The 26,609-nt window shown below is 36.4% G+C and overlaps 1 protein-coding gene across 1 annotated transcript in view; it reads right to left on the bottom strand.

Annotated features, from left to right (window-relative positions):
* Nucleotides 1–3,202: 3,202 nt before the first annotated feature.
* The window catches only part of TTC39B (tetratricopeptide repeat domain 39B), a 130,104-nt gene continuing 106,697 nt past the window's right edge, over nt 3,203–26,609 (bottom strand). Inside the window, exons 11-20 of the mRNA XM_090274091.1 lie at nt 25,840–25,948; nt 25,213–25,280; nt 25,063–25,122; nt 23,466–23,627; nt 22,762–22,853; nt 19,786–19,912; nt 16,632–16,740; nt 8,769–8,886; nt 6,374–6,490; nt 3,203–3,415 (exon numbers count right to left, since the gene is read on the bottom strand). Coding sequence (XP_090130217.1) covers nt 3,325–3,415; nt 6,374–6,490; nt 8,769–8,886; nt 16,632–16,740; nt 19,786–19,912; nt 22,762–22,853; nt 23,466–23,627; nt 25,063–25,122; nt 25,213–25,280; nt 25,840–25,948 — 1,053 coding nt within the window. The 3' untranslated portion in view covers nt 3,203–3,324. The remainder of the gene's footprint in view (nt 3,416–6,373; nt 6,491–8,768; nt 8,887–16,631; nt 16,741–19,785; nt 19,913–22,761; nt 22,854–23,465; nt 23,628–25,062; nt 25,123–25,212; nt 25,281–25,839; nt 25,949–26,609) is intronic.

The following is a 26,609-nucleotide window of genomic DNA, read 5'->3' as shown; positions in this document are numbered from 1 at the left end:
CATGTTTCAAGTGCTCAGTCGCCCCACGTGGCCAGTGGCTGCCATATGGACAGAGCAGGACTGAAGGAGAAGCAACACTGTTTAGAGATTAGGAAGGACGAGATAATTTCCCAAGATCCATTCCAGGCCCTGTGAGTTGCAAAATCTTGGGCATCAGATGATTACTGGAGTCTTTGTTAATTCATTTTAACTAAATGTATCTGAATTTATGATTTATAAATATGGAGAGAATAGTAACAAACAAAAATATGAAAAAAGTCAATGAATAATTAATGAGTAATTTCATAAACTTTTCCAGTTGGTCATAAAGACCTTTTTTTAAACTTATGTTTAATATCCAAAGGAAGAAAAACATCTATTTGAAAACATCAACAGATCCACCTTAAAGGAATGGATGAGAATTGGTACCATAATGAGTATTAACAGCAGGGACTAGCAGTGCGTATCACAAGGTAACTATCTCTGAAAGTAGCTTCGAAAGAAAAAACATTTTTCCTTAAAAGGTGGCAACTTCCATCTTTACACACATCCCACTGATCTGAAGCCCTAATTTGAAGCCCTAACCAAAGACTGATGCAGTGTTTTAACCTCAAAGTTAAATCATTAGCTTCCAGGCCAGGTATGAATGGATAACCACATAGCTCTGCTAAACTACAACTTTGCAATAGAGATGGTTATGCTCTTGGATTGCTTCAATGATTTAAAATCTTCTTTGAAGCTGATTGATCTAGAATTCATCTTCCCACAGCTTGGACCTACTTGCAGAAGAGACAGAGAATCAATGGACTCTGTTTTCCAGTGAAACTTGGAACCTTCTTGTATCCAGAGGAAGTATAGAAACATTAAAAACATGTCAATAAGAGAAGCTGATATAATTAATCTTCCATTAGTTGTCAAGCAGAAGTCATGTCTTCATTGTCACCATCCTACAAAGCATAGCTTCTATTTGAGTCTTAAATTTATACAGCACCAATCAGAACTCTGGTTCTCCTTTTGTTTAAAAAAAAAGGCAATTATACCAAGAACTACACAAACTGTCAGACACATTGGCAGCCCAAACCTACCACATATGCCCCTCAAAACACTAGCTAAAACATTGTCACTTCAGTTCTCATTCTACACAGAATGCCATGAGTCACAAAATAACTCCAAAAATACAATATGAGCTGTCACAAAAAAACCACAATATCTTAAACATGGCAGGAAAGTGATTAATATTTGTAGCATTGGTGATATTACAGCACTTAAAAATCCATTGGATAGGTTATCCATATTACCAGTTAACTATAAAACAATCAAAAGTAATTAAAAAATAAGAAAAATAAGTGATATTTTAAATAGATATGAATTACTTTTATGTTTGTTTATAATGCAGACTTAAAATAAAATAAAAATAACTACACTTAACTTAAATTGTTTTCATTTTATACCAGACACAGAATTTCTTTACTGGCTTTTGCTCTGACTTGCAGCTTCTCTCAAAAACAATATAGGTGTTTGTACCTTAAAAAAATAATGCTTCCAAAGCTCTTCTAAATGACTTATAAACTTTTTTCCAAGTTATATAAAAAACAATTATTAAACATATCTTCCACTACTAGTTGTAATGATAGTTTATTTCCTCTTTTGTCTGGACCTACAGCAAAGTCACATGATTTATATTAATAGCACATATTGAGACCTTCGCCACACCATCTGAATGGGTGGCACTTTGACTGGAACTGTATGTGTATCTCCCAATTGGAAATACGTCTTCAGTACTGGCCAAGAGTTAATATTTTATACCTTAAAGAAACCAAGGCAAACACCTGCTGGAGACAGGCTCATGTAGCAGGGAATAATAGCAAGGAATAAATTCATAATCTAGGCTACAGTCAATGCCAAATACAAGAGTAAACTGAAAAGTGAATGACGTGCTGCAGGCTGAGGAACTGTTAAATGACAGGGATGGGTTCCCGACTCCCAATCTGGGGCTATTTCTGCAAAACTGCACAGGCTTCCATGAGAGGTTATTCTTCAGAATAGAAGCAGAAATAAGACAAAACCCTGAATCATTGACTCACAAAACTTTTCCCCTTTCTGGATGCAGACTGGTCTTTAGTCACAAAACATACATATTTGAGGGCTTGGGGGTCGAGACAGGGATGACTGCAGACTAAAAACATACTCTAAGTGGGAGTGATTCAGATTAAACATTTAACATTGTCTGCTGGAAATAAATATCTAAAATACTGGCAGTGATAAAACTGAAGGAGGTCTTGCTAATCATCTATTCTTCTTCCACGTCACAGGTGAGGAAAGCACGGTCACTCTGGGAGCTGCTAACCGGCAGCAGCGCCAGGACCACACGGAGGCGGGCTCCTGTCCACGCAGCGTCCCAATTGTGTTTCCAAGTTAAAAAGACCAGACACAGTCCAGATACTTACAAGGAACCATCACAGTGCTAGAGATTAGAAAATTAGATCTTACTCACCAACATCATGAGTGTGAAAAAGATTGATATTTTACATATTTAAAGCAGCAGGAATTTTGCTTCCTCTAAGAAAAATATCAATGTACATATTTTAGGCTCTCATTGCTAAGGATAATGTCTAAAATATAACTTTTTGTTCCCTTTACATACACACTTTTTAAATTTTTGTTAGTATAATAGACTTAAGTACGTTCAAAAACAAGATAGTCTCTCAGAAATGTCACCACTTTTGCCTTACATAAAGAAAAAAAAAACAGTAACAATACATCACCATCTTTGTTAGACATGGTCTTTTCAACCTGTAGATTACATTACCCTATCACTGTTCACACCTACTACCTATCTTTTTCAGGAATCTTCAGAAGATTATTAAGCTATTTTGGATGTAATTGATTTTATGTCCCCTCTGAAATTTAAATACTAGGTAACAAAATAACTCTGAAGTTTAACTGACCAACAGATCTAAAAATGGCTCAACTTACAAGCTATGAGCTAATTAAACAATATTAATTTTCATACTAAAAAAATAAATAATCTAATCAGACTTTTACTGTACCTTTGAGTCCCTTAAAAGATTTCTTTACTCTCCAATTTAAATCTAATATGAAATTCTTCTTGGAGAGGCAAAATATAAGAATTTTCTAGAGAGTACTGAACATTATTCCATAGAGAAAAACAACAAAAAAATACACATAGAATAACAGAAAACCACACAAATGATAGAAAACATTAATGGTAAAATTAATTTTTTGTCTCTCGTTCACAAGATCACTTTTCTACTTTAATACAAGGTCTAATCTATGGCAGATGTTGGTGTTAATGGAGGGGAAATTCCGTCCTTCATGTTCTGATCAGTCTGAGGAAGGTTTTCTCCAGAGGTGAAGAGCTGCCTGAATTCTGAAGTGTAGTCTAGACTCCATGGAGTAATCTTTGTAGTTGTTTCTAAAAATAATAATCATAAAATCATAATGTCAGAATTTACTGTATAGTAGAACACCACTACCAGCCTCTACTTCCTCTCATCTTCGTTCCTTATTTGCTTTCAGGCTTGAATATGCATAAAATAGTGAATATTGTTAAAATGTAGATTATGTTCTGTGAGGAGAGGAGAATGGCAATATTCTTTATTTCTAAATGCTTCCTGATGATGACCTAAAAGTTATAGTTTGTGTATGAAGATTCTACTTGTTTACCAAGCTATTCACAAACACAGCAAGGTTATGGAGAAGGTTTAACAATTTTGTGAACTATTCTTAAAAAGTTGAATGCCTTTTCTAAATTGGAAATGTTAAGGCAACCTCATATAAACACGGTGAACATGATCAAGCACAACCCCCCAAAAAATTATCTTGAAAATCCCTTAAAACAACAACCACCGCAAAGACAGGAGGATCACCTGGTGATACCAAAATTACTCCAGTTTTCATAGACAAATATCAATGGTTTTGCCAATAATTATTGTGTGACAATGTTAAAAAGGGCCATGCCATTAAAATCCACAGATTATTTAAGAACTTTATTAGATTATTCATGACTTCTTTTTGCTGGAATTGTCAAGAATGATCAGAATAGAATGGCTTCAACTTTGGGCTCCCGCTTCCACACCTGCTCTGGCCCATGGGCGAGCTGTAATTCTTTCTTTGCAGTGGTATTTCTTTCTTTCTATAGGCCTTCATTTTCTACAAGTCTAAGTACTGCTTACTGGTAACCTTGAAAAACATTATTATTCAAAATATGCATTATTATTCATAAGCTAAGTCAGCATCTTCAAAGGATATAATTGAGTGTTTTCTTCCATGTCTGGCCACTAATTCTGGCAACTTTGCAAAGGGAAATGCAGACAATGGACAGTCTTACAACTATTGGGAAGTCTGTTTATGGCCTCATCCGTACTCGCTTGACTTAGTGGTGACTTGCAATCACCATGGTCTGGTTTTTCAGTGGTGAATTTGAACTAGTCTTTTATTTTCATTATAAATTTGCCTTACTGTGCACTGCTTAAGTAACACTAAATATGACCGAATAACAAATATTTGGAATAACAGTATTTATAGTTCCTAATTTTCCATCAGCTACATTTGACGATGCATACATGTTAGTTGAAATACGAGTCATTATCACTCTCGACAAATTAACTTTAAAAGTGATTTGTTCTCATATCTCCCATTAACAAGAAGAAGGAGGCGGAGGAGGAAAAGAAGAGGAGGTAGGGAAGCAAAAAGGAGAAGGCGAAGGTGAAAAAAGAAGGAAGAAGGTGAATTTCTTGGCTCCACCATGTCCCTGAAGCTTCTGCCCCATTACTATGTTTTATTCACAGCAAAACATCCTGAAGGTTTCTGAAAGTTAGCTGGCTCTGCTTTCTTACCTCACTTGTCAAAGTCACCAATGATCTTCATGGGGCCAAGGTCACGTCCCTAGTCTCACCTTCCTTGACTTCTCAGCAGCTACCTTTACAACTGACCGCTTTCTTTTTGAAACACCTTGTTCACTTGACTTTCCTGGATGTCATTCTGGCTCAGGCTATTTCTTCCTACTCTCGTTTATTCTCATGAAAATGATAGCATCTCCCAAGGCTCTGTTTCCCAAAATGACCTCATCAAATATCATGGCTTCAAATATCACTGTGTCTGTGCTGGTGAGTTTGAAATCTTCACATTTGGCCTTTACCTTTCCAATGAATTCCATGCTTCCACAGCCGATTGCCAACTCACTGTCTCCAAGTGGATACCTAGTAGGCACCTCAAAATATCATGGTCCAAAGAGAAGTATGTTTCTCTGTCCCCAAACCTGCTCCTCTAAGTATTCCCCATTCCAGTAAAAAGCATCACTATCTACCTAGTGGCTCAACCTCCTATTCTAGACGTTACTTAACTGTGGCTTCAGCCAGGACCGTTCCCCAGGCAGTCTTCTGCTGACGGATCTCAGGCCTGGCTTTAATCATGCAAATATCAACTACAAGATCACCTCCTCGAGGAACTCTTCCAGAATCCACCCAATCTAAAACAAGAGCCAGGTACTCTGTATCAGATTGTAAAGCTCAGCAAAGCACAAACCATTGCCGTTTTTCTTTTTGTACTTGTTTATTTGATACTTCCCTCCAACTAAGAGAGCAGGAACATTGCCTGTTTGCATGCAGGTGTCTGCCTCGAGCCTGGCACATAAGAATTTGTGTAAATGAACAAACCAATGAGCCACTAAGTTATTTATGGCATAGAGCTAAAAACGGCATTCTTTATCCACTGCAAGAAGTGTTCAAAGCAAACAGTGTTCAAGGCAAACAGACCACAGAGTTTTGGCCCCCACTAAGGTGAGCCACTGTCTAGTAGAAATGATAAAGTGCTTTGAAATTGCCACAGTAGACAAAAAGAAGAGTCACAGGAAGATTCAAAGGGATCCTTCAAATCAGTGGGTCTTCAAGGGAAGGAGAAATATAGTTGCATACACCAAAGGTCAGCAAATTGTTATAAAAACTATGGCTACATCTGGACACACCCATTTATTTATTTATTTATCTATTTATTTATTGCCTTCTATGGCTGCTTCCAATACAATGGAGTAGTTGCAATGGAGACCTTATACTGTACAGCCAAAAATACTATCTAGCCCTTTGCCAAAAATGTCTGCTGACCTCTCATCTAGAATAGATGAGATTAGATATTCGTTATACAGAAGCCCATCTGTAAAGAGGCACAGGGTCAGGCATTAAAAAGGTCAAAAACAGCACAATGACAGCAGAAGGCATGAGCATAAACCAAGCACAAGCTAGCAAAGGTGACATGATTGCTACCTTTCATTAATGTCTGAACATTTAGGTGCATATATACTATCCCTGGTGTTACCGCGCTGCTGACAACAGTCCTGCTTCCATAGCAGTGAGGAAACGCGGTCCTCTCCACCCACCTTGCAGTCTCCAGGGACTTTACGGCCTTGTCGGTCTCCCCTTGGCTTTTGTACAGACACGCCAGCTCAAACAGAGTAAATGGCACTAGGTAGTGGTCGAACTTCAGTAGCTTTTCACTAAAAGAAGGAATGAAAAGCAATTAAGTCTTAATAGTGTCAACAAGCAAAATAAAGGGGAAAAAAAAGAAAAGCAAGTCTTAACAGAACAAGAAACATATCATTCTTTTTCAACATATTTTATTCCTCATAAAACAAGGGCTTAGCAGCACTATTATCAGAGAAAAGCAGCTGTTCTACAAAGTTTATTCAAAGGACCTAATAAACCATGGCAATAAATAGTATACTTTTAATATATTAATCTCTTGTTTTATTCCTCAATGTACATCGGACCAGCACTGAGGATTGCTTACTGCCCCTTAGATAAATGAACACATACATATCTTTAAAGGTTAACTGAACATAAACGTGTTCCATTTAAAAATAAGAATGCTGTATTATTTTTTACTAAAGTTCACTTCAATTATTTGTATTGTTGAGTCTTATAATGCTAATAAAAAAAAATAAAGGTCAGTAAGGAAGTGGTCACCACTTCTGTTTTCAGCAATAATATAAAACCTCTCTAATGACAAACAGCTAGGAGCACTGAAAAAGTATGAACGACACACTTTCAAATGCATAGCTCATCTCACGTGAACATAAGAAACTGTTGAACTGAAAATAAAACCAAACGAGAACTCTTGAGTGCATGGATGATGCCCAAACAGTCCCAGGTCCACTTCCGTCTGAATCAACCAGGGCTTTGTGTTTCAATGGCCATGAAGGACATGAGGCCTTGGGGCCACGCAGGACAGGGAGTCAGGACTGAGACCTGTCTGTGAGCTGGGGCCCTTGAAAGGGCAGATTAGAAAAATCCCAATCTCTGGCACTGCAGAAAAACACGGGCAGTTGGCTCCTTGGTCTGTACTTTAGGTGGGAAGTGAAAACAGATTCCTTGGAAAATTAATAACAATAGACTTGTCCTCACATGGATTTGCTATTTAAATTTATATTGCCCAAAGGATCCAAGAACCTCTAAGCAACAAAATTAACAAAAATGTGGTTCTGGGCTGAAAAGTCTTTGGGCACCTGGCAGAAAGAAAAGTGAAATGATGTTAGAGAAATTCTTCCTCAATCCTAGCCTCCTAGGAGTCTCAAGGTAAAATGCCAATGAAGAAAAACTCAAAATCCTAAATTATAAAACACAAAAGCAAACAATTCACTATGGTTAAAATGCAACAAATAGCAGATTGGTAATCCTCTTAATAATCCTTTTGATCCTTATAAAAACACCAATAAGACAGAACTCAATGGCTACTTCCTTAACATGTTTACTAAAAATTATAAGCATATTACTTATTTGGGAAATAGACATGGTCTTTTTCCTCCTCTTATAAGAAAGAAGAGGCTGAGTGGCCATGGGTGGAAAACCACATGATAAGGCACAGAGGATGTCAACTGGCAGACTGGGGCTGTGGTCTATTCAGTTCGTAGTACTTTACAAAAATTTGAACCAATATTTAAAAATCAGAAGATGTTATATAAAATCCAGATTCCAGGCTTTTCATGAAAATTGTAGGGATTATTGCTACTGGACCTACATTGTTCAGAGCAGTAATCAATCCGAGCTAAGGAGTGGCTGCCTTCTTTAGAGAGAACACACGATCTCCTAATCTATAGGGGCCACCAATCCCTTACTCTTGCCATCACTTGGTAAGGTTTCTTGTCTGGATCCTGTCCATGTTTACATTTATGACTCCAGATATAGAGTAGAAAGCCAGGCATCAGAACCTTGACTCAACTCTCTGTTTAGTAAAGGAGCAGGACACCACGATCAATGCAATTAGGGGAGTGGGGGAAAACTCATGTACATACAGGAGAGAAGCCTTTTGCCAAATGAGAAGTATTTGTAGTGTTCACCTCATGTCTGTCTTCTCTGCCATATTATTATCACAATGATAGCAAGTCTCTTAACTCAACTCTGAATCCCTAGGATACAGTACAGTCCCTGGCACATAATGAGTGCGCAAATATCTGTGGGATAAAAAATGGAAAAACAAATGCACGAATCAAAAAAGCATCAGAGGTCCAGTGCGGTGCTGCCAGAATTTAGTTAGACACATGTTAGCTTGGTCATAAATTTAGTTTTGTGGGTCACCTTTAAACATCAAGTGGAAATGCATAAAGCCATGTTCTACTTAGATTATAATTTTGTTCTCAAAGAGCAGAGAAAACACAACTGGATTCTGTTTCTGGCAACACCAAGTAAAAGGGTAGCAGCAAGAGAAATTCCCTCCTCACAGTCATTCCCCAGAAGCCAGAGTCTGCACTCAGGTTAGTTTCCCTGCTTGTTTCTTACCTCTGGATAACGTGATTAAAACACAATTCCGCTTGCAAGGGCCGCTGTAAGTTCTTCAAGCAGCATCCTTTCAGCAGCTTCACTAAGCACTCATCATCTACCGCGTAATCGCTGAAGTCTTACAGCAAAAACAAACAAAAATCACACACAAAAACAAAAACACTTTTTTTAAACCCAATGAAGAGACAAGAACTGATAATAGTTATTAGGTTTCAAAGGGATCATTTAAAAATACGGAAAACATTTTTAGCATTCGCTATGCCTCACTAAATGAAATACAACAAAATTATTTTAAATTAATAGAATATTGAACTTACTACATTAGCCTAGTATACTGTTTTATTAAGGATTCATTCTGTCCACTTAAAATTTTTTTCAGGGACTCATATTCTGAGCTATGTGGCCTTAGTAAAACAGCAGAATATCTGAACTTTAAGTAAAGTAAGAGCTTTATTAATTCTATCCAAGTAAAGCCATGAGGAGCAAGAAGGCTGCCTCCTCCTGTGGTTCTGGCTTCTAATTGTGTTGGCTTCATGTGGATGAGGATAGCACTTCCATATGGAGAAGCAGATGGCCTTCTACCCATTAAAAATTCAGGAAGCAGAATACCCTCTCCAGATCATTATGTTTATAACATCAATTCTCCCAGGCTATGTTCTTTTGGGGGGAAATTATATCATACAATTAGATAAAATGGTTCTGAAGTATACGCAAGGTATCTCAGATCCTTGCACACTTCTAACTGCTTGAGGCTAATGGAAAGGGTTTCCTTTCACCACTTTTTCCCTGTGGAAGATGACTCTCTGCCTCCTACAGCCCAAAGCTGTGGAATATGGAACAGAAGGAGCCACAATATGTGTGACATCTATGTGATAAAGGTAGCCATTTCACATCAACCACTTCTGAATTTGGGGGGGTTTGCAAGTTAGGTGCAACTAGGAAGTCTTTCCAAGACAGACTGATAATTTATACACTTCAGGCTATGACAACACTGGGTGGTGGGGGCCCAGATGACAGGAGGTCCTATAAGCCAAACTAATGAAGCCCTGGGAGTCCCTCATATTGAAATCCTCCTGCTTTCCGAACAAAGCTCAGAAATCACCGTTAACACATGCTGGTGGTTTAGTAAACTGCTTGTCTATGGGAGGTTAATGATGCTACACAAGCAGCTAGAAGACAGTCACTTTATTTCTAGGTGCCGAAAACAGCTGATAGTCACCTCTCACTTCCTGCTCTAATAGGTCATTCACCAAGAAAATCACACATATCAATACCACATTACCTTTCCTATTTATTACTTAAGGACCATTTTTTCTACCAAAAGAGAACAATCTATTTATGCTTCCAATCACGGATGCTCATTGAAATATGCATTCAAGAAGCAATATCTTTGCAGGCCTAGAATCAAACCCTTAGGGTCCATGCTAGATGCTAGTCTTTAGTAATATTTTTGTGCATTTTACTGAGTTCTGTGTAGGATTCTTTGATGGCCTGTGTTATCACAAAACTCTAGAACTCAATGAACCATGATTTTGCTGAGAAGAGCAGACATAACACCATGCAAAGCTTAAGTACTAGTAAAGCCACACTCAGCTTTTATTTAGATCATGAGTTAGGAATATAGAAAACAGATCAAAAAATACCAACATTCCTCCAAAAACCTTAGAAAGCAAAACCATCAGTCCTTCAGACTATCGAGCACTATTTATCAGATTATTTTCACTTAAATGTGAATGTTTATCCTGATTCTCCAGCTCGTGGGTGATTCCATGGATGGACATTTCAAGTTTACATTTTATATTCCAAGAAAATGATGATGCTGCCAAAGCATATTTTCATCACAAAAGATCAGCACTTAATAATAAAACAGAGGGTAGGTGGAAGAAAAAGAAGTTTGAGGCCCACACTACAAAAGTATCTATATTGAACATTTTAGAAGCTAGTTGAAATGCACCAAAGAAAAATATTGAAATAGATTTAGAAAGTGAAAAGCATAAAATAAATAGCACTTTCCATTTATGTAACTCTGATTATGTTTGCTATACAATTTCACCAAGCAAATTAACCATAACAAATAGTAAAAAAGAGCTAATGTACTAACTCCTAGCTACATGTTGGAATTTAGCTGGATTTCAAATGAAACGCTAATGGAATTAATAGCAAATACTGACTCCAGTCATATTACACCAAGTATTTTTCTCTCTTCAAACACTGTTTCTTCCTTGGTATCCATGTCAAGCCTCTCAGAACTACGGCACTGTCAGAATAGAACGTCAATTGTACACTTTACCATTTTTTACTTTAAAAGACATATGTCAAAGGTAGAAGCAAAAATACATTAAATTCCTAATGATAAGGGGGTGAGGAAGATGAGGTAACTTCAGGTTTACCACTTAATTCCAGTTTCCAAGTTAGGATGCCTTCCTCTCATTCTGAAGAACAGAAACCTAGTTACTCAAAGGTCATAACAGTTGTGGGGGGAGGGGGAAAGTATGTATGTGTTAGGTAATCTTCCTGCATAAAACAATGGACCTAGAAGAGATCATCATCATAAGTTTCACACGTAACATCTGGCAAAGGGGATCTTCAGAAAAGAAATCAAATTGTTTACCCAGGAGAAGACATACAAAGACGGAATTTTACGAAGCATGGTGTATCTGTCTGAGTTTACCCCGGCCCTGCTTAAATATCTCTAATGCCTACCATCTCAATATGTCATTAAGAGAGGAGGGAATGGATGAAGACAGTGTCTTGGTTTTCTAAACCTCTATTGCATTTTACATGCATTGTCTGATACATATTTTACTCCTTTAATTTTTCCCCCAGCCAAAGTAGGGGCAAAATAAACTGAGGGGTGGGGGGGAGAAGGTCCTACTCAAACAGAGGAAACCCAATGGACCTTCAGGACTTCTTAATATCCAAAGGTCCCATTCTGGTGGCACATATTAGTCTGCACTAAAAGGATGGGCATTCAAATACCAGAATTTATTCTACTAAACCCAAACCCTTTCCTTTGTAGAAAAAAAAAAAAAAAAGAAAAAAAAAAGAAGCAAGCTGGCCTATTTTTCAGGGAGAAAGAATATACTACAAATATTTTCACTTAATAAAAAGAGATCTTCCTTTACTTCCCAGTTTTCACATATTCACTTATTTAAAAAATATTCATTTTTCCATTTAGTTGGTGAATGTGGGAATTATTCATAAATAATTCCCTTAATAGCAGGAACAAACGCTTTCTCTGCCTATCATAATTCTACATCTAACAGAGAAATCTAAGTGTTCAATGAGCAGGTTAATGAAAGGTGGTCAAATTAGTTGAACAAAAATAAATACTAATAAATTGCTCAAAAGCCCAAACGGATTTTACAAAAGTGCATTTTGTGAAAACTCATTTTAAGGTGAACTTCCATTTAAATTCAGAATGATGTGACTTTGTTTATTTTTCACTCAAAACAAAATATTTTTTCTTTCTGAAATTATTTCACATGAAAAACTGTAAAGATCACCTTGCACCCATTAGGACGACTACTACCAAAATGAAAACGAAACAGAAAATAAGAAGTGTTGGCAAAGATGTAGAGAAACTAGAACACTTGCGCACTGTTAGTGGGAATGAAAAATGTTGCATCCACTCTAGAAAACAGTATGTTAGTTCCTCAAAAAATTAAAAATAGAAAGGCCATATGGCCCAGTAATTGCACATCTGGGCATATATCTAAAAGAATTGAAAGCAGGATCTCAAAAAATGCCTACATACCCATATTCATAGAAGCATTATTCACAACAGGCAAACGGGGGAGTAATCCAAATGTGTATCCATGGGTAAATGGACAAACAAAATGTGGTATACATATTTAATGGTATATAATGCAGCATTTAAAAAGAAGGAAATTCTGACATGGTACAACACGGATGTACCTTGAGGACACTATGCTAAGTGAAATAAGCCACTTATATGAAAACTCTAGAGTAGTCAAATTCATAATAACAAAAAGTAAAATAGTGATTGACAGGGGCTAGGGGTAGGAGAAATGGGGAGTTATTGTATAATGGGTATAAAAACGTTTTGGAGACTGTTTACACAACAATGTAAACATTTAACACTGGTATAATAAAAATGGTTAACATGGTAAATTTTATGTACATTTTACTACAAAAAATTTTTTAAATTATTTTAGAATAGTAGGGAAGCTTATCACAATTCAATGCTAATAAAAACTATATAGAAAATATATCAGTGATGGAACTTCTAGAACAACAGACAAAAAAGTCTGAAATGTCCATATAGTGAGTCTGTGGTCAATACGTATACATACACTTCTTGGATGTCTGTAAAATAGTAAAAACTTTTGACTCCTTTTTTTCATCCCGGTTTCTCGAGACTTCTTATCCACTTGTTTCCCTGGTGCCCAGAAATCAAAGGGAATTATCAGTCTGTGAAGGTGAATACTTCTACATTTTGGCTTCTCTACCTAAGCTCCAGCTCATTAGGAGCTGAAGTATTATAACTGTTTTGTAAAAGGGGAAGGAAAAAAGAAGAAAAAGGGAACCATGGTTCTTTTATAAAAATGCTGCCTTTAATATGGGAAGGTGACATTATAGTAGTCCCCCCTTATCTGCAGGGGATACAGTCCAAAACCCCCAGTGGATGCCTGAAATTTTCCTATATGTACATTTCTATGACATAATTTAATTTATAAATCAGGCACAGTGAGAGATGCATAACTAACTAATAAATAGAACCATTATTATAATATATTGTTGTAAAAGTTATGTGAATTTGGTCTCTCTCTCTCTAAACATCTTATTGTGCTGTACTCACCCCATCCTTGTGATGACGCAAGATGATACAGTGCCTGTGTGATGCCATGAAGTGAGGTGGGTGTACTGGACAAAGGAATAATTCATGCCTGGGTGGGATGGACCAGGACAGAGCGAGAGCTCATCAGGCTACTCAGAATGATGAACAACATAAAACCTTTGAATTCTTTATTTCTAGAATTTTCTATTTAATATTTTTGAGCCGCAGTTGACCACAGGTAACAAACTGCAGAAAGCAAAACCACAAATAAAGGGAGACTATTTGACTCACCCGCCACCAACAGATGAGCATTGCATGTGACCATTTCTCAAGAGTGGAGTAGAATATTCCACTCACCTGGTCACCCTGTGACCAGTGTGTATTTGCCAAATGGCTAATTGTGGGGGAGGGTCTGTGGCCTCAGAACACCATCGTTCTTTGTTCTTTTGGATTCTTTAACTATCCGGCCTGAAACCTTGACCTTGTTAGCAGACAAGCCCACTGATTCAGCTTTCATTGTTTCATGTCTCTTCTCCTGATTGATAGGAATCTAAAGCTAGAGTTATTTTAAATATGGAAAGCAGCCTAAATGCTCAACAATACTGAAAGAATTGATTAGGTTATAATACATTAGCTCCATGGAGAGCTATGAAGCTTTTGAAACTATCGTAAGGGATATTTAGCAACAATTTAAAAGTTTATGGTAAAAATAGAACTACCATATGAAAATGAAAACACTAAATCCTAGATATATGACCCCATGTTCATTGCATCATTATTTACAAAAGCAAAGATATGGAAATAACCTGTACTTATCAATGGATAAACCAATCAAGAAAATGTGACACACACACACAATGGAATATTATTCAGCCGTAAAAAAATAATTAAATATTGCTATTTGCAACAACACAGATGGACCTTGAGGGCACTACGCTAAGTGAAATAAATCAGATAAAGACTAATACTGCATGATCTCACTTATAATGTGGAATAAAGAAAAAAAAAAAAAACATGCTCATTAGGTACAGAGAACAGACTGGTGGTTGCCAGGGGTAGGGATGAGCAAAATGGATGAAGGAAATGAAAGGTACAAACTTCCAGTTATAAAATAAATAAGTCATGCCCCCACTGGTGTGACTCAGTTGGGCGTCATCTTCCACAACATGAAAGGTCACTAGTTTGAGTCCCACTCAGGGCACATGCCTGGGTTGTGAGTTCGATCCCAGATCAGGACATGTGTGAGAGGCAACTGATGGACATTTCTCTCTCATATCAATGTTTCCCTCCCTCTCTTTCTCCTTTCTTTCCCTCCTCTCTAAAAATACATAACATCTATTTTAAAATGCATTTTAATAAAATAAGTCATGGGGATGTGATGTACAGCATGTCGACTATAGTTAATATGACTGCATCGCATATTTAAAAGTTGCTAAAAGAGTAAATCTTAAAGGTTCTTATCAAAAGAAAAAAATTTTGTAACTATGTATGTAACAGGTGTTAACTAGACTTACTGTGGTGATCATCTTGCAATGTATACAAATATCAAATTATTATGTTGTACACCTAAAACTACTATGTCAATTATCCCTCAACTTTAAAAAAGAAGTTTATGATGTATTAAATGGGAAACAACTAGGCTATTGTATGTCCAGGTACATGATGATTATAACTATAAAACTAAGGCTAGGATGGAATGCACGAAAATTGTAAAATAATTGTGTTGTAGCAAAAATATGGACGATCTTTTTCACTTCTATCAACTGTAATTATGTGTTCAATTTTTTTAATTGTAAAGAGAAATCTCATTCAACATTTCAGCCTCATACTGCAGCTTCAACTACAAAAATGATCCAAATGAGGCCCTCACCCCTGGGACCACAGCCACTACTGTGATCCAAAGGGGACAGTAACTGAGTACGCAGCCAAAGCTCCTTCACTGCCCATCTTTTTCCAGTTAAGAGAAATGAATGAATGTTATTACTTCCCCTGACTCTTCCTGAATTTTTATGTCCTTTACCATGTTTATCACCACAGAGGTTTTTATTTTACTTCCGTGGTTAGAACATTCCAGAGGATAAGAGCATTATCTTGGCACATTATCTAAATGATTTGGAGTTAACATTTACGACCTGGTTCATCGAAAGAGAAAGCTTCCATTTAAGACAGAGAATTACAATATGCCAGAACAAGAACACTTGGATATTATCTGGCCCAACACCACTACCATTTTAAAAGAAACCTGAGGCTCGGAGTGATGAGGTACCTTTCCCAGAGTCTTGCAACTCCAGGGCTGGGACTTTAAGTACAGATCTCCTGATCTGCCTTCTACTAATAAGCCAGGTGCTTCCAGAAAAGCCTCCAAGTGAACTGGAGAGGGGACTCTGGTACAACCAAAAGTAATGAGTAAGAAAAGTAAATTGTGGTAAGATTTCAACTTGAACACAGTTCTCTGTATCTGCAAAAACATGTAGTCATTTGAGAGCAGACAGAGGCAGGGAAAGAGGCACGAGCTAAAATCAGAAATGCACACTTTCCTTGTGCTACTCTAAAACTTTACTGCCTCCTTCCCTTCAACTACTTTTTTTCTTTTTTGGGTAACAGATTTATTAACATATAATTCTCATGCCATACAATTCCACCATTTAAAGTATATAACACACTGAGTATATTAGTTATACAACCATTATTACAATCCATCTTAGAACGTTTTCATCAACCCCAAAAGAAATGCCATGTACTTTAACTATCACCCCACCCCACCACTAATCTAATTTCTGTCTTACAGACTTACCTATTGTCAATATTTCATATAAATGAATCATATAACATGTAGTCTTTTGCAACTGGCTTCTTTCACTTAGCCTAACGACCAAAGACTCATCCATGTTTGCAGCATGTGTTATTCCTCCCTTCATCGTGATTGCCATCACCCAGACACCTGCAGCCCAAGCTCTTTTGGCCTCGTGGTGCACGCAAACTAACACAGGTAGATGTGCACGGGGACAGAACAGGAGAGTGCTAATAGTAAAGATTTCCAGGCTTTTACTTTCAATACTTACTTTCATTTTGTAAAGTTGCCTCAGCCTTTTCAATAGTCAACAACAGATTTTCAGAAAGGTCTTCTCTTTTGCTCACTATTGGAAAACCATTCCAGGCATACATCATTTCCTAATGAGAAAGAATGAAAAACCATTTGCAATTATGTGAGGTTATTCCATGTCCTTTATGACAACAAAACTACAAATGTGTATTTGCTTTGATTGCTAGGGATCTCACTTGGAGGTTAGTGATATAATTGTCCCCTTGCTCATTTTATTATATGCCTTTTGCCTCTTATATTGTAAAGTTATTCAATATATATACTATAGTATGTTTTTACTGAAAAGTTGATTTATTCATTCGTCTAACAAATATTTATTAAGCATCTGCTAGTAGTCAATCCTTCTGGAAGATAATCGATTAGATACAGAAATAAATATAACATTTTAAACTGATACCATGAACAATTCTATTTAATATAAATAATTATTGTTATGTTTAAGTAAAGGGAAAACATTTTAAAATATCTGCCAATATTTACATAAATTGTTCCCAAGGACATCACTAAAAATGAATACAGGAAATATTTTACTGGGCTCAGGTTCTTTTATACCACTAAAACATGTGACGGGCCAGTAATGCAATCCAATATGCAGAAAATATACTCATTTGAAGGCCATATGGCAAATGACAGCCCCTGAAAATGTAAACTAATGACTTATCATTGCAAATTACTTTTAACAGGCTAACAGATGAAAATTTTTTTGGACCAAAACCAAGTATGCTTTTGCTTGAAAATATTTTTCTAATCTTCCTGGTAGTGTAGTTCATATTTTTAAGGGCACGAAATAAGCAGAGAAATTAGAAATAATTACTTTTTAGAAATAAATAAAATTTAAAACATAATAAAGATATTTGAACAACCTCTTAAAGGGAAGCAGTGGAAATGAGGAAAATGCATTTGAGTAGAGGGACAAAAAGGCATCTTTACTTTATGGCACTGAAAGCTACTACAATTATCACACTCTAGCTTTTTATTTTATATCTAACAATTTCTTGTTGCTAACAGCATAACAACTCAATTCAATAACTAATGGAATATTCATTTTAATTAATGATGATCTTCTCTAAATTTTGTTTTTACTGATATTTTATCAGAAGGTGGCAAATTAATATCTGAGATTTTATGAAAAATGCGATTTCGATAAAATTCCTAGTTATCACAATTCAAGCCAATCGTACACCTTTAAATCTAGAGAAATAAGTACAGTGAGTTCACCTTCCTTAAGACCCTTAATAATCAAAGCAGGATATAATTGGCATCAAAATTCTAGGGCAGAGAGAAGACTATGGTGCTCTAGATGATTTTCAGGGAAGTTCTGTGACACAGAAAGAAAAAATTTCCAAGCACAAATCAGTGACAGAAATGCATCAGGAATGGAGCTAAAAGCTCTAATTGGTAAAACAGCAGCTGGCTCCCACATTAGCTGGGAAAGAGGGATATTGGGTCGTTTTTGTGATTTTCTTATTTTTCTCTCTGCTCAGACATAATTAGAGTGGTCATATTTTGTCAAACACAGGCATAGAATAGCCAGTTCTGGTGGTGGCATCCCCTGAGCTTGTTCATCTGCTGCAGGGACCACGTGCGCCTGGGTATTAGAGGAAGGCCGCTTCCTGTCACCTGGCAAGGGCTACAGTTTTCCTTCTCACGGCACACATAAATAGCCCCTATAATTCAATGATCAAACAATAAACAACCCAGTGGAAAATCAGGGAAGTATCGGAACAATTCACAAAAGAAGAAAGAAAAATGAGTAAGCATATATAAAGATGTTCAAGGGCACCGACAGGGAAATGCAAATTACAACAGTAAAACACTGTTGGTAGAAATTTGAATTGGTTCAGTCTTTTTCGAGGGCGATTTGGCAGTGTCAAAGTAGTAACTGTGTATACCCTATGACCAGGAGTTTCATTTCTAGAAAGCTTTCCCAGAGAATTATATGCCCATGTACAAAAAGAAGAATGGAAAAGAATATGCATTGCAGCATGTTTGTAATATTGAAAACTGGAAAAAGCTAAGTAACTTTCAAAGGGGAATAACTAAATAAACTCTGAAATACAAAAAAATTAAAATGTTTTTAAAATCAGGAAACCCCAGCAGAGGGCGCAAAGGTCAGCTGGCAATAAACAGCTATCTTGTGCTATCTGACTACCAATGCAAATCCAAAGCCCCAACGAGCCACAGGAATTTGACATATTCAGAACTTTTTCAAGAAGTCCTCATTTAGAAAATTTAAGTTGACAAGGAACTAGTATGAATGACCCATGGACATGGACAACAGGGTAGGACTGACTGTCGGAGAGGGGATGGGTGGAATAGAGGGAAGTAATGGGGGAAAAAATGGGACAACTGTAATAGAAAAACAACGAAAAGAAAATTTAAGTTGAAATTATGGTTTTTATGAAGTCTACCCTACATAGTTAACAATTAAGAATATGAGATCCAGCAGTGCACTGTCAGATACAGCAGCCACCAGACACTCAGGGCTCTTGGGCCCTGGAAATGTGATTTGTCCGAACTGAGATGGGCTCTAAGTATACATACCATATTTTAAAGAATTAGTACAATATAAAAGAATGCAAAATATCTCATTAAATTTTTGCTGATTATATGTTCAAACAACAACATTCTGAATATACTGGATTAAACAAAATACATCCTTTCAATCATTTTCATGTTTCCTGATCCTTTTTAATCTTTTACCTTTTCATTTTTAATGTAGTTTCTTAGAAAAGATAAAATTACATATGTGGCTTGCTTTATAATTCAACTCAATTTCAATTAGGTCAATTCACTTCATTCTGCCTGAATTTCCTTATTTGTAAAATGGGGCCACAAAGAGAAACTACCCTCATAGAGTTACTGTGAGAATTAAATAATATACTTTTAAATAGTCCTTATCACAGTGTTGAACATACCAACTAATCAAAAAACATTAGCTGTAATAGTTATTATTTAATTATTAATTATTTATGAAGTCCACCTTACAGACACACTTACAATGGTTTTTAATGGAGCAAAATGTCACAAGGAAAGTTAGGTGTGCTCCCTGCTGCCATGAATAGACAATTTACTTCTAGGACACAAACAGTAAATAAAATAAAGGCAGATACCAGGGCAGGCAAAACAAGCTTCACGGGTGCAGGCAACGAGGGGGAGTAACGTCGAGCCTTCCTCACAGCAAACTTCTCAGTAGGAATCGATTTCCCAGCAATTCTCTGCTTCAAGCTATCCACCTGTCTGTGAGGAGCCCCAGCCCCAGCAAAAGACCATTAGAATACAGACACTATTTACCCCTGTGGTGTTCACACTGTGTTCCCCAGACCAGCAGCATCAGCATCACCTGAACACCTGTTCCAAATGCAAATGTTCGGGCTCCCCCCAAACCCAACGAGTCAGCTGCTCCTAGGGCTGTGCCCAGCAATCTGGATTTTCATGAGCCTGCCAGGTGATTCTGATGCATGCTCAAGTTTGAACACTACTGATTGACACATATTTCCTTCCACTTAATTTAGCAAATGTCTTGATCTATCAAACACAGAAGAGGAAAACTAGATATGAAATTGGCAATTTCCATAAGTAAGCAGGAATAGTCAGAGAGAGGTAAGAGAGTATACTGGAACATTTACTATTCCTATTTGCAAGTATGACACAGATGGATAAAATAGTGTGGCTCAAAGGATAACTGTCAGTTAATGTATAATTTGAGAAAATATTTCCTAAGTATAGGTGATTTTGCAAATAATCAGCTAAGGACAGACACCATGTTTTCAAACTTTCAAAATCCTAAGGAATTACAATTATGAAACACACAAGCACATAAAAATGAGAGTAGATGGGGAGACATATTCCTAGAGTGCTTTCTCATAGTACATAAATTTGTAAATGCATCAAACACATTGCCGAGAAAGAATTCACTAAAATAAAAACATAAAACAAGAGAAAAAAATATTCCAAAAATACGAGGACAAGATTGTGCTAGGTTATTTCTGGGCAAAATTGGGGATATGAATTTTAACTAGAATGCCCACAATTTGATGTTCATTAACCTCAGTGGAAAAGGCAACGGAAATTAAGGGTGAAAGAAGGGGTCAGAAGCATGCATTGGACACAAAACCTCTTGATTTAATGATCACAGAGTGTGTTTGAAGAAAGCATTCATCTGGGGACTTTCTTATCATTGTCTCAACAAATTAACTGCTAACACACAGCAGATCTTGGGCTTTCTCCTGAAAATAAGATTGCTTACATATGTCACAGAAGTTGTTTTGATACAGAAAATATACATATTCTGAAGTGGAGAAAACAGAAGGCGATGTAAAAGATTTCAATGTAACTCAATATTCCATTCCATGGCGTTAGTTGTTTGTGTGAAATGAGAACAGGCACCTGACCAGTAAGAGGTAGCATTTATCATACCATGGCTTCTACCGATGTTGATTCTATAGTTAGCAAACACGGTCCTGTTTTTACAAAGAGATTTTAAAAAGGAGACGAAAAAATGGTTCTGGTCATACCTTCAAATTTGTTCTGATAAGTCTGAGAGTTCCCCTAAGACCTTATTCTCATAACGTGATCACAGAAGATTATATTCCATTTAAATAGTTTTGTCATCAATTATGTTTGAAGAATACCGTGGGGTTTCTCCATTCCGTAACTGTCATCTCCAGCGGTCATCTGCTTACTTCCACAGCTGCCCACCCTAATAGTCTTATCATAGACCACCTCATCACCTGTTAACTCTTCTCTCTCCAAGCATAAATTCAAGCATACCATCCTTTTAACATCATTCTCCTCATTCTAACTTGGCCATCTAATAAGACTTCAGTCCATCTGCCCCTCAAGTTTCCTTCAACCCAGCAGTCTCTTTTGTTCTCCCAGCCTCTTCATATTGCTGCTTGGATCGCCCTGTCTTTTATTCCTTCTGGTCTCTGTCCTTAACTCCCTTGTCCACTGCCTCATTGCTGCACTAATCTGTCAAAAACCCAACCCTGAATGAAGCTCACTGTCCATCCTCCCTGTGCCTACCTGAGAGCAGATCATTATAACTATAAATTCATTAGAACCAACTTCAAGTGGGCCCTTGCACTGCCACCTGTCATTCCCCCTGCCATGCTTCTCACCACTTCACTGTCCTGCTCTGTAACAATGATTTCAAACATTCTCCATCCTCCTCAGACCTTCAGTCTATTCCCTTCTCTTTCACTCTCAACAGAAAACCCGGCTCCCTACATCATGGCAAATGGAAGGTAGATACAGGGTTTTGGTGCTCAATCATGACGTCTAAACTAGAGATAAATTTGGCTGGGATGAGATTTTCTAATGTGGAGGCTCTGATCTTTGAAATAAAAAGCATCAACGTTTAATAGCTGGTTAAAGTAGGAAGGGTCTACAAAGATACTAAGGAATGATGAGAGAAGTATGAGGGAAAAAATCAGTCATGTATTGTAATTTTGCAATTATTTTTGTGATTATTTCACTATGTCTAGTTCCACTACACGATGATAAACAACTCTATGAGGACAGAAGCCACGTCTATTTATTCAGCACCTAACACAGTACTCTTCCCATAGTACATGCTCAACAAAAAGGTCGTGGATGGATGGATGCAGGGAGGGAGGGATACTGGTCTAAATGAAGTTAAACAGATTACTTCATAGAAGAGATGCTCAGAATCTTTGACACACTAATGAAAACTAAGCATATGTTATACTGTGTTTCTTAAGTTTCTGTGATTGCAGAATACCTTTGATTCACAACAATAGTAAAAATCTTTTGCTAACAATATCATTTTAGGGAACTATTCAAAATGCAGTAGCAAAGCCATAATAACAAACAAACAAAAAAAAAGCATGTTCTCAAAATTCCCAATCATACCAGCATATCTGCAAAATCCTGCTAAAAGGATGATATTTTTACTGTTAGCTAAACGTATTTTTTGAGAGTTCTTGTATCAGATAAGTAGATAAAGAAATATGAAGGAGATGATACATGGGAGAGTACTAAGGAAAAAAGAAATAAGATGTGTCTATGTGCTCTTCTATATATTCAAGGTCTTGGTTACAGAAATACTTACTTGTACTGCTTACCTGAATAAAGTTACCACATTCTCCTTAGTTGCTACTACATCCTCCTCTGGAAGCATACTCAAAATTGCAGCTTTCAAGAACACATATGTTGCCTTGAGGAAGAGAAAGAAAGCATCTAGTTATAGAAGATGTCTAGGTACGTGACATTTCTACCTTGCAATCAGGAATGACCTACAAATCTTCCAGATATATTATTTAAGAGGCATCAAAGAAATAAAATTAAGTCTTATATTGCCTGTTACGTATGAGATTAACAGTTTTTACTTGATTCTGACCATTTTCTTATTATACCACCGAGTGTTCATGGGTGAGAAAATGGACACAATGAACAAAAGGCCATTATCTTGCCCCTCCCAACTTTTCGCAAGTGGACCAGAATCAATGTTAATTATTAGAAAAACCTTTGTCATCACAGCATTGGAAAGTCTACACAAAATTATCAAAGCTGTTGATATTTAGTAACTTTTAAATATAAGTGCAGTTCATCTTCAGAGGTAAAGCCTCCGTAGAAAGGACTCTTAGGATGGCTTTTAAAATATGCAGTGCTGAGGACAATAGTTAGGTACTAAATGTACATCTCCTCCTTTGACAGATCTCTAAGTTGAGAAAATCAAGTTGATATCATACTACTAAACAAACACTTCTAATAAGTCCCGTATACTTATTAGTAAATAGATGACATTAACAAAAGCACTGCACTGTACCTTGGACCATTTACTCTCTTTGCAAAGCAGGTCTGAATAGTAATAGGCCTTCATCCAGTTTTGTTGGTATACATTAATCCACATCAGCTCCCAATAACAGAGATGGTGAAACTGTTTCCATTCTTCTTGTACTGAAATGCATTTTCGAAATGCCTCTTGTGCCTATAAGTCAATTACATAAAGCTGATCATCCAGATATTACACAAGGAGAAAATAACCTAATGGAAAAAATACATAAAACACTTCGTACAAAAAGAACAAAATCATCACTCATTAAATCACTCAATATGAAGCTATGTTCCTTTCCTTACATGCAATGATAGTTAATTTCTGCCCCTTTGTTTAACTTTATGAGGGAGTCATGAAACTTAGTAATGTGGGAATAGAGATGTTATAAAATGTAGAAGTAAGAGATAAAATGCAGAACTCCTTTAAGAAAAGACTGGTGATAAATGTCAGAAGTTTCAGAGGATAAAATATACCTTAAACAAAGTTAAAGGCAATAAACAGACTGGGAGGAGATATCACCACCTACATAACTGGTAAAGGATTAACCATTATCATACAACAATATTATCAAATCTTCTAGAAAAAAACAAAAACTCAATGGAAAATTGTCAAAGATAAATAGGCAAATTAGAAAGATACACAAGTAACCAATATACATATGAAGAAATTTGTAAACTGAAAAATATAAACTTAAAAATTACGTTATTAACCTATTTTTAATTTCAGCCAAGACAGTGGCAAAAATAAAACAGATAATGTCCAGAGAGGGCAAAGAGCACTGGAAACAAGTATTCTTAAATTTTTATAAGAGTTTAAGTGGAATAGTCTTAATTTAGGAGAGCAATCTTTGCAAACATCTTTGACTTAAAAATTCTAATGATCAGAATGTCATACACACATGCACACACATCATGCACAGAAATATACACATAATCATTTTATGACAGCACTGTTTATAGTTGCCAAATTCCTGTCAATAGTGGATGGCTTTAATAAGTACAGTATATCCAGCCCATGTAATGGAACCCAGCCATCAAAAAGAATGAGTGAAATTTAGATATACTAACCTGAACAGAAATCCAAAGTGTATTGTAAGTAGAAAAAATAAATCAGTCAAAGAAAAGTACATGTTTGGCCCCATTTGTAGAGAAGAAAATTGTTTTTGAGAATATTTTATATAAAAGGTTTCTCACCATCTTCTTAAGGGAATGAGTGGACAGCTTCCTTTGACAAGGAACACACAGGTAGTACAGTGAAGTTTATCTTATGCAGAGCTAGATTCCAAAGTCAGTATATAATATGGAAATGGATAATAGTCAAATCTTTTTGAAAAATCCGTTAAATGGTCCACCTGTATTTTGTATACTCTTCTGTGACTTGTTTCATATACTTTATGTGTAAATGTAGACTATAACCAGTAATCTACTACATATAATAAACATATAAAATTTAATTTTGGCTTTCTAATTACAGATTTTTTTCTTTGTTTCTGTCGAGTGCATAGAGTGAAATTTACTTATGTTGAATGGGTATGTGATGCAACTTTACCATACAGACAGCTCCCCAAATGACTCCCCCAATAAATTACCTTCTCTACGTTCCCTTTCAGCAGCTCTATTCGGGCATGATAAAACAACATGAGTGAGCCCTGTGAAGAAAGGAAGAAAACAGACTGGTCAACAGTCAACCCTGGCTGATTGATTATGGTGGAAACATACACTTGAAATTCTAGGCGTACATCTGGAAACTGCTGGAGGAAGGGTGCAAGGAGACTCTCTGCTTCCACGAGGTTCACCTCTCCTGTACCTAGAAATTTAACAGAAAAAGCCTCAGTCTTCATGAAATATGGCAGATACTTATAATTAATTCTCCAGATTTCATTTAAATAAAGCAGAGGCCTATTCATGAAAAAGATGAAAACTGCTAATTTCTCATTGTAACATTTGGAAAGTAAAATAAGACTCATCTGTGACTTCCACTTAGGAAAGCTCTAGGACAGACTAATTCCTAAGAATAGAGGTGGCTGAATTAGATTCCTAATTGTAATTTCTGGTATTAACAGCAATTAACTGATTTTAGCCCCAAATTTAATTCAAAAAGAAATCTGATGATGCTAAAATAGATCACCTTAAACAAGTTTCATAGAACTTTTTTAGCTAAGAACTGATAAAAAATTCAAAGAAAGAAACCCTCCCCCTGACAAATGTTACTATGACAAATGTCACTAGTTTTCAACTTTACTCATAAATAAGTAAATAAATAAACAGATATGGATTACTAGTGTTTACTAATTTTTCTAAATTTTTACTTACTCAGATAAAAGATAATCAACTGTCAATGACGTAAAATGTAATCCAGTACTTACCAAGTATTAAGGAGATGTAGGTATGAAAAGACAATATAGTTAAGCAGCACAGTGGAGACCGCATGCTTCTGCCTGACGCACCTTCCCGTAACTGCAGGAGGCCCAGCTCCTAGGGGAATTCAGCACATTTCAGAATGAGAAGCGCATGACTGAAAAATCATCTTCAGAAACTTTAAAATGCTCGTTCATTTATCCCCACCTTCCATGAAGACGGGTTTATTTTTCAAGAGCTTAGAGAGTCATAATTCCTAACTAAGCATAAAACAATCTGACATATTCTTTTATACCATGTGATTCTAAGTAGAAAAAAAAGCAGAGCTCATTTTATAGAAATGCTATATTTCTCTGATATAAATATTAATTTATTAAAATATATTGCAGATCTAAGTGGAAGGCACTATGGTGGGTATGAACAAATATGGTTCTATGTCTCCAAAGATCTTTCCGTCAAATAGAGGAGACAGTATAAGAACACATGACTCTCAGAATACAATGAGTGGCACATGAAAAATGAATGGTCAAGGGGAGGGGTAATCATAAAACACAGAGTCTGAATAGATAGATAAAGCATATCATGTAGAGATCAGCATAAATACATAATATCTTATGAAGAGGCTGGACAGTAAAATAAATGAGGGAAAAAAATTACAGGTTCCTGTACGTATTCTCACACATTTCTCTTCACTAACAGGGAGAGCTTTTTTAATAAGGCAACTCATAACAGCATATTGAGTATGGAGATTAATAAATGCTATATACTACGGAAATAA

Source organism: Furipterus horrens, unplaced genomic scaffold, assembly GCF_987537825.1.
Source record: "Furipterus horrens unplaced genomic scaffold, mFurHor1.1.pri manual_scaffold_4, whole genome shotgun sequence".
In the NCBI taxonomy this organism is placed as follows: Eukaryota; Metazoa; Chordata; class Mammalia; order Chiroptera; family Furipteridae; genus Furipterus; species Furipterus horrens.
Note: the sequence above shows the minus strand (reverse complement) of the source record. Positions and strands in the feature narration are given on the sequence as shown.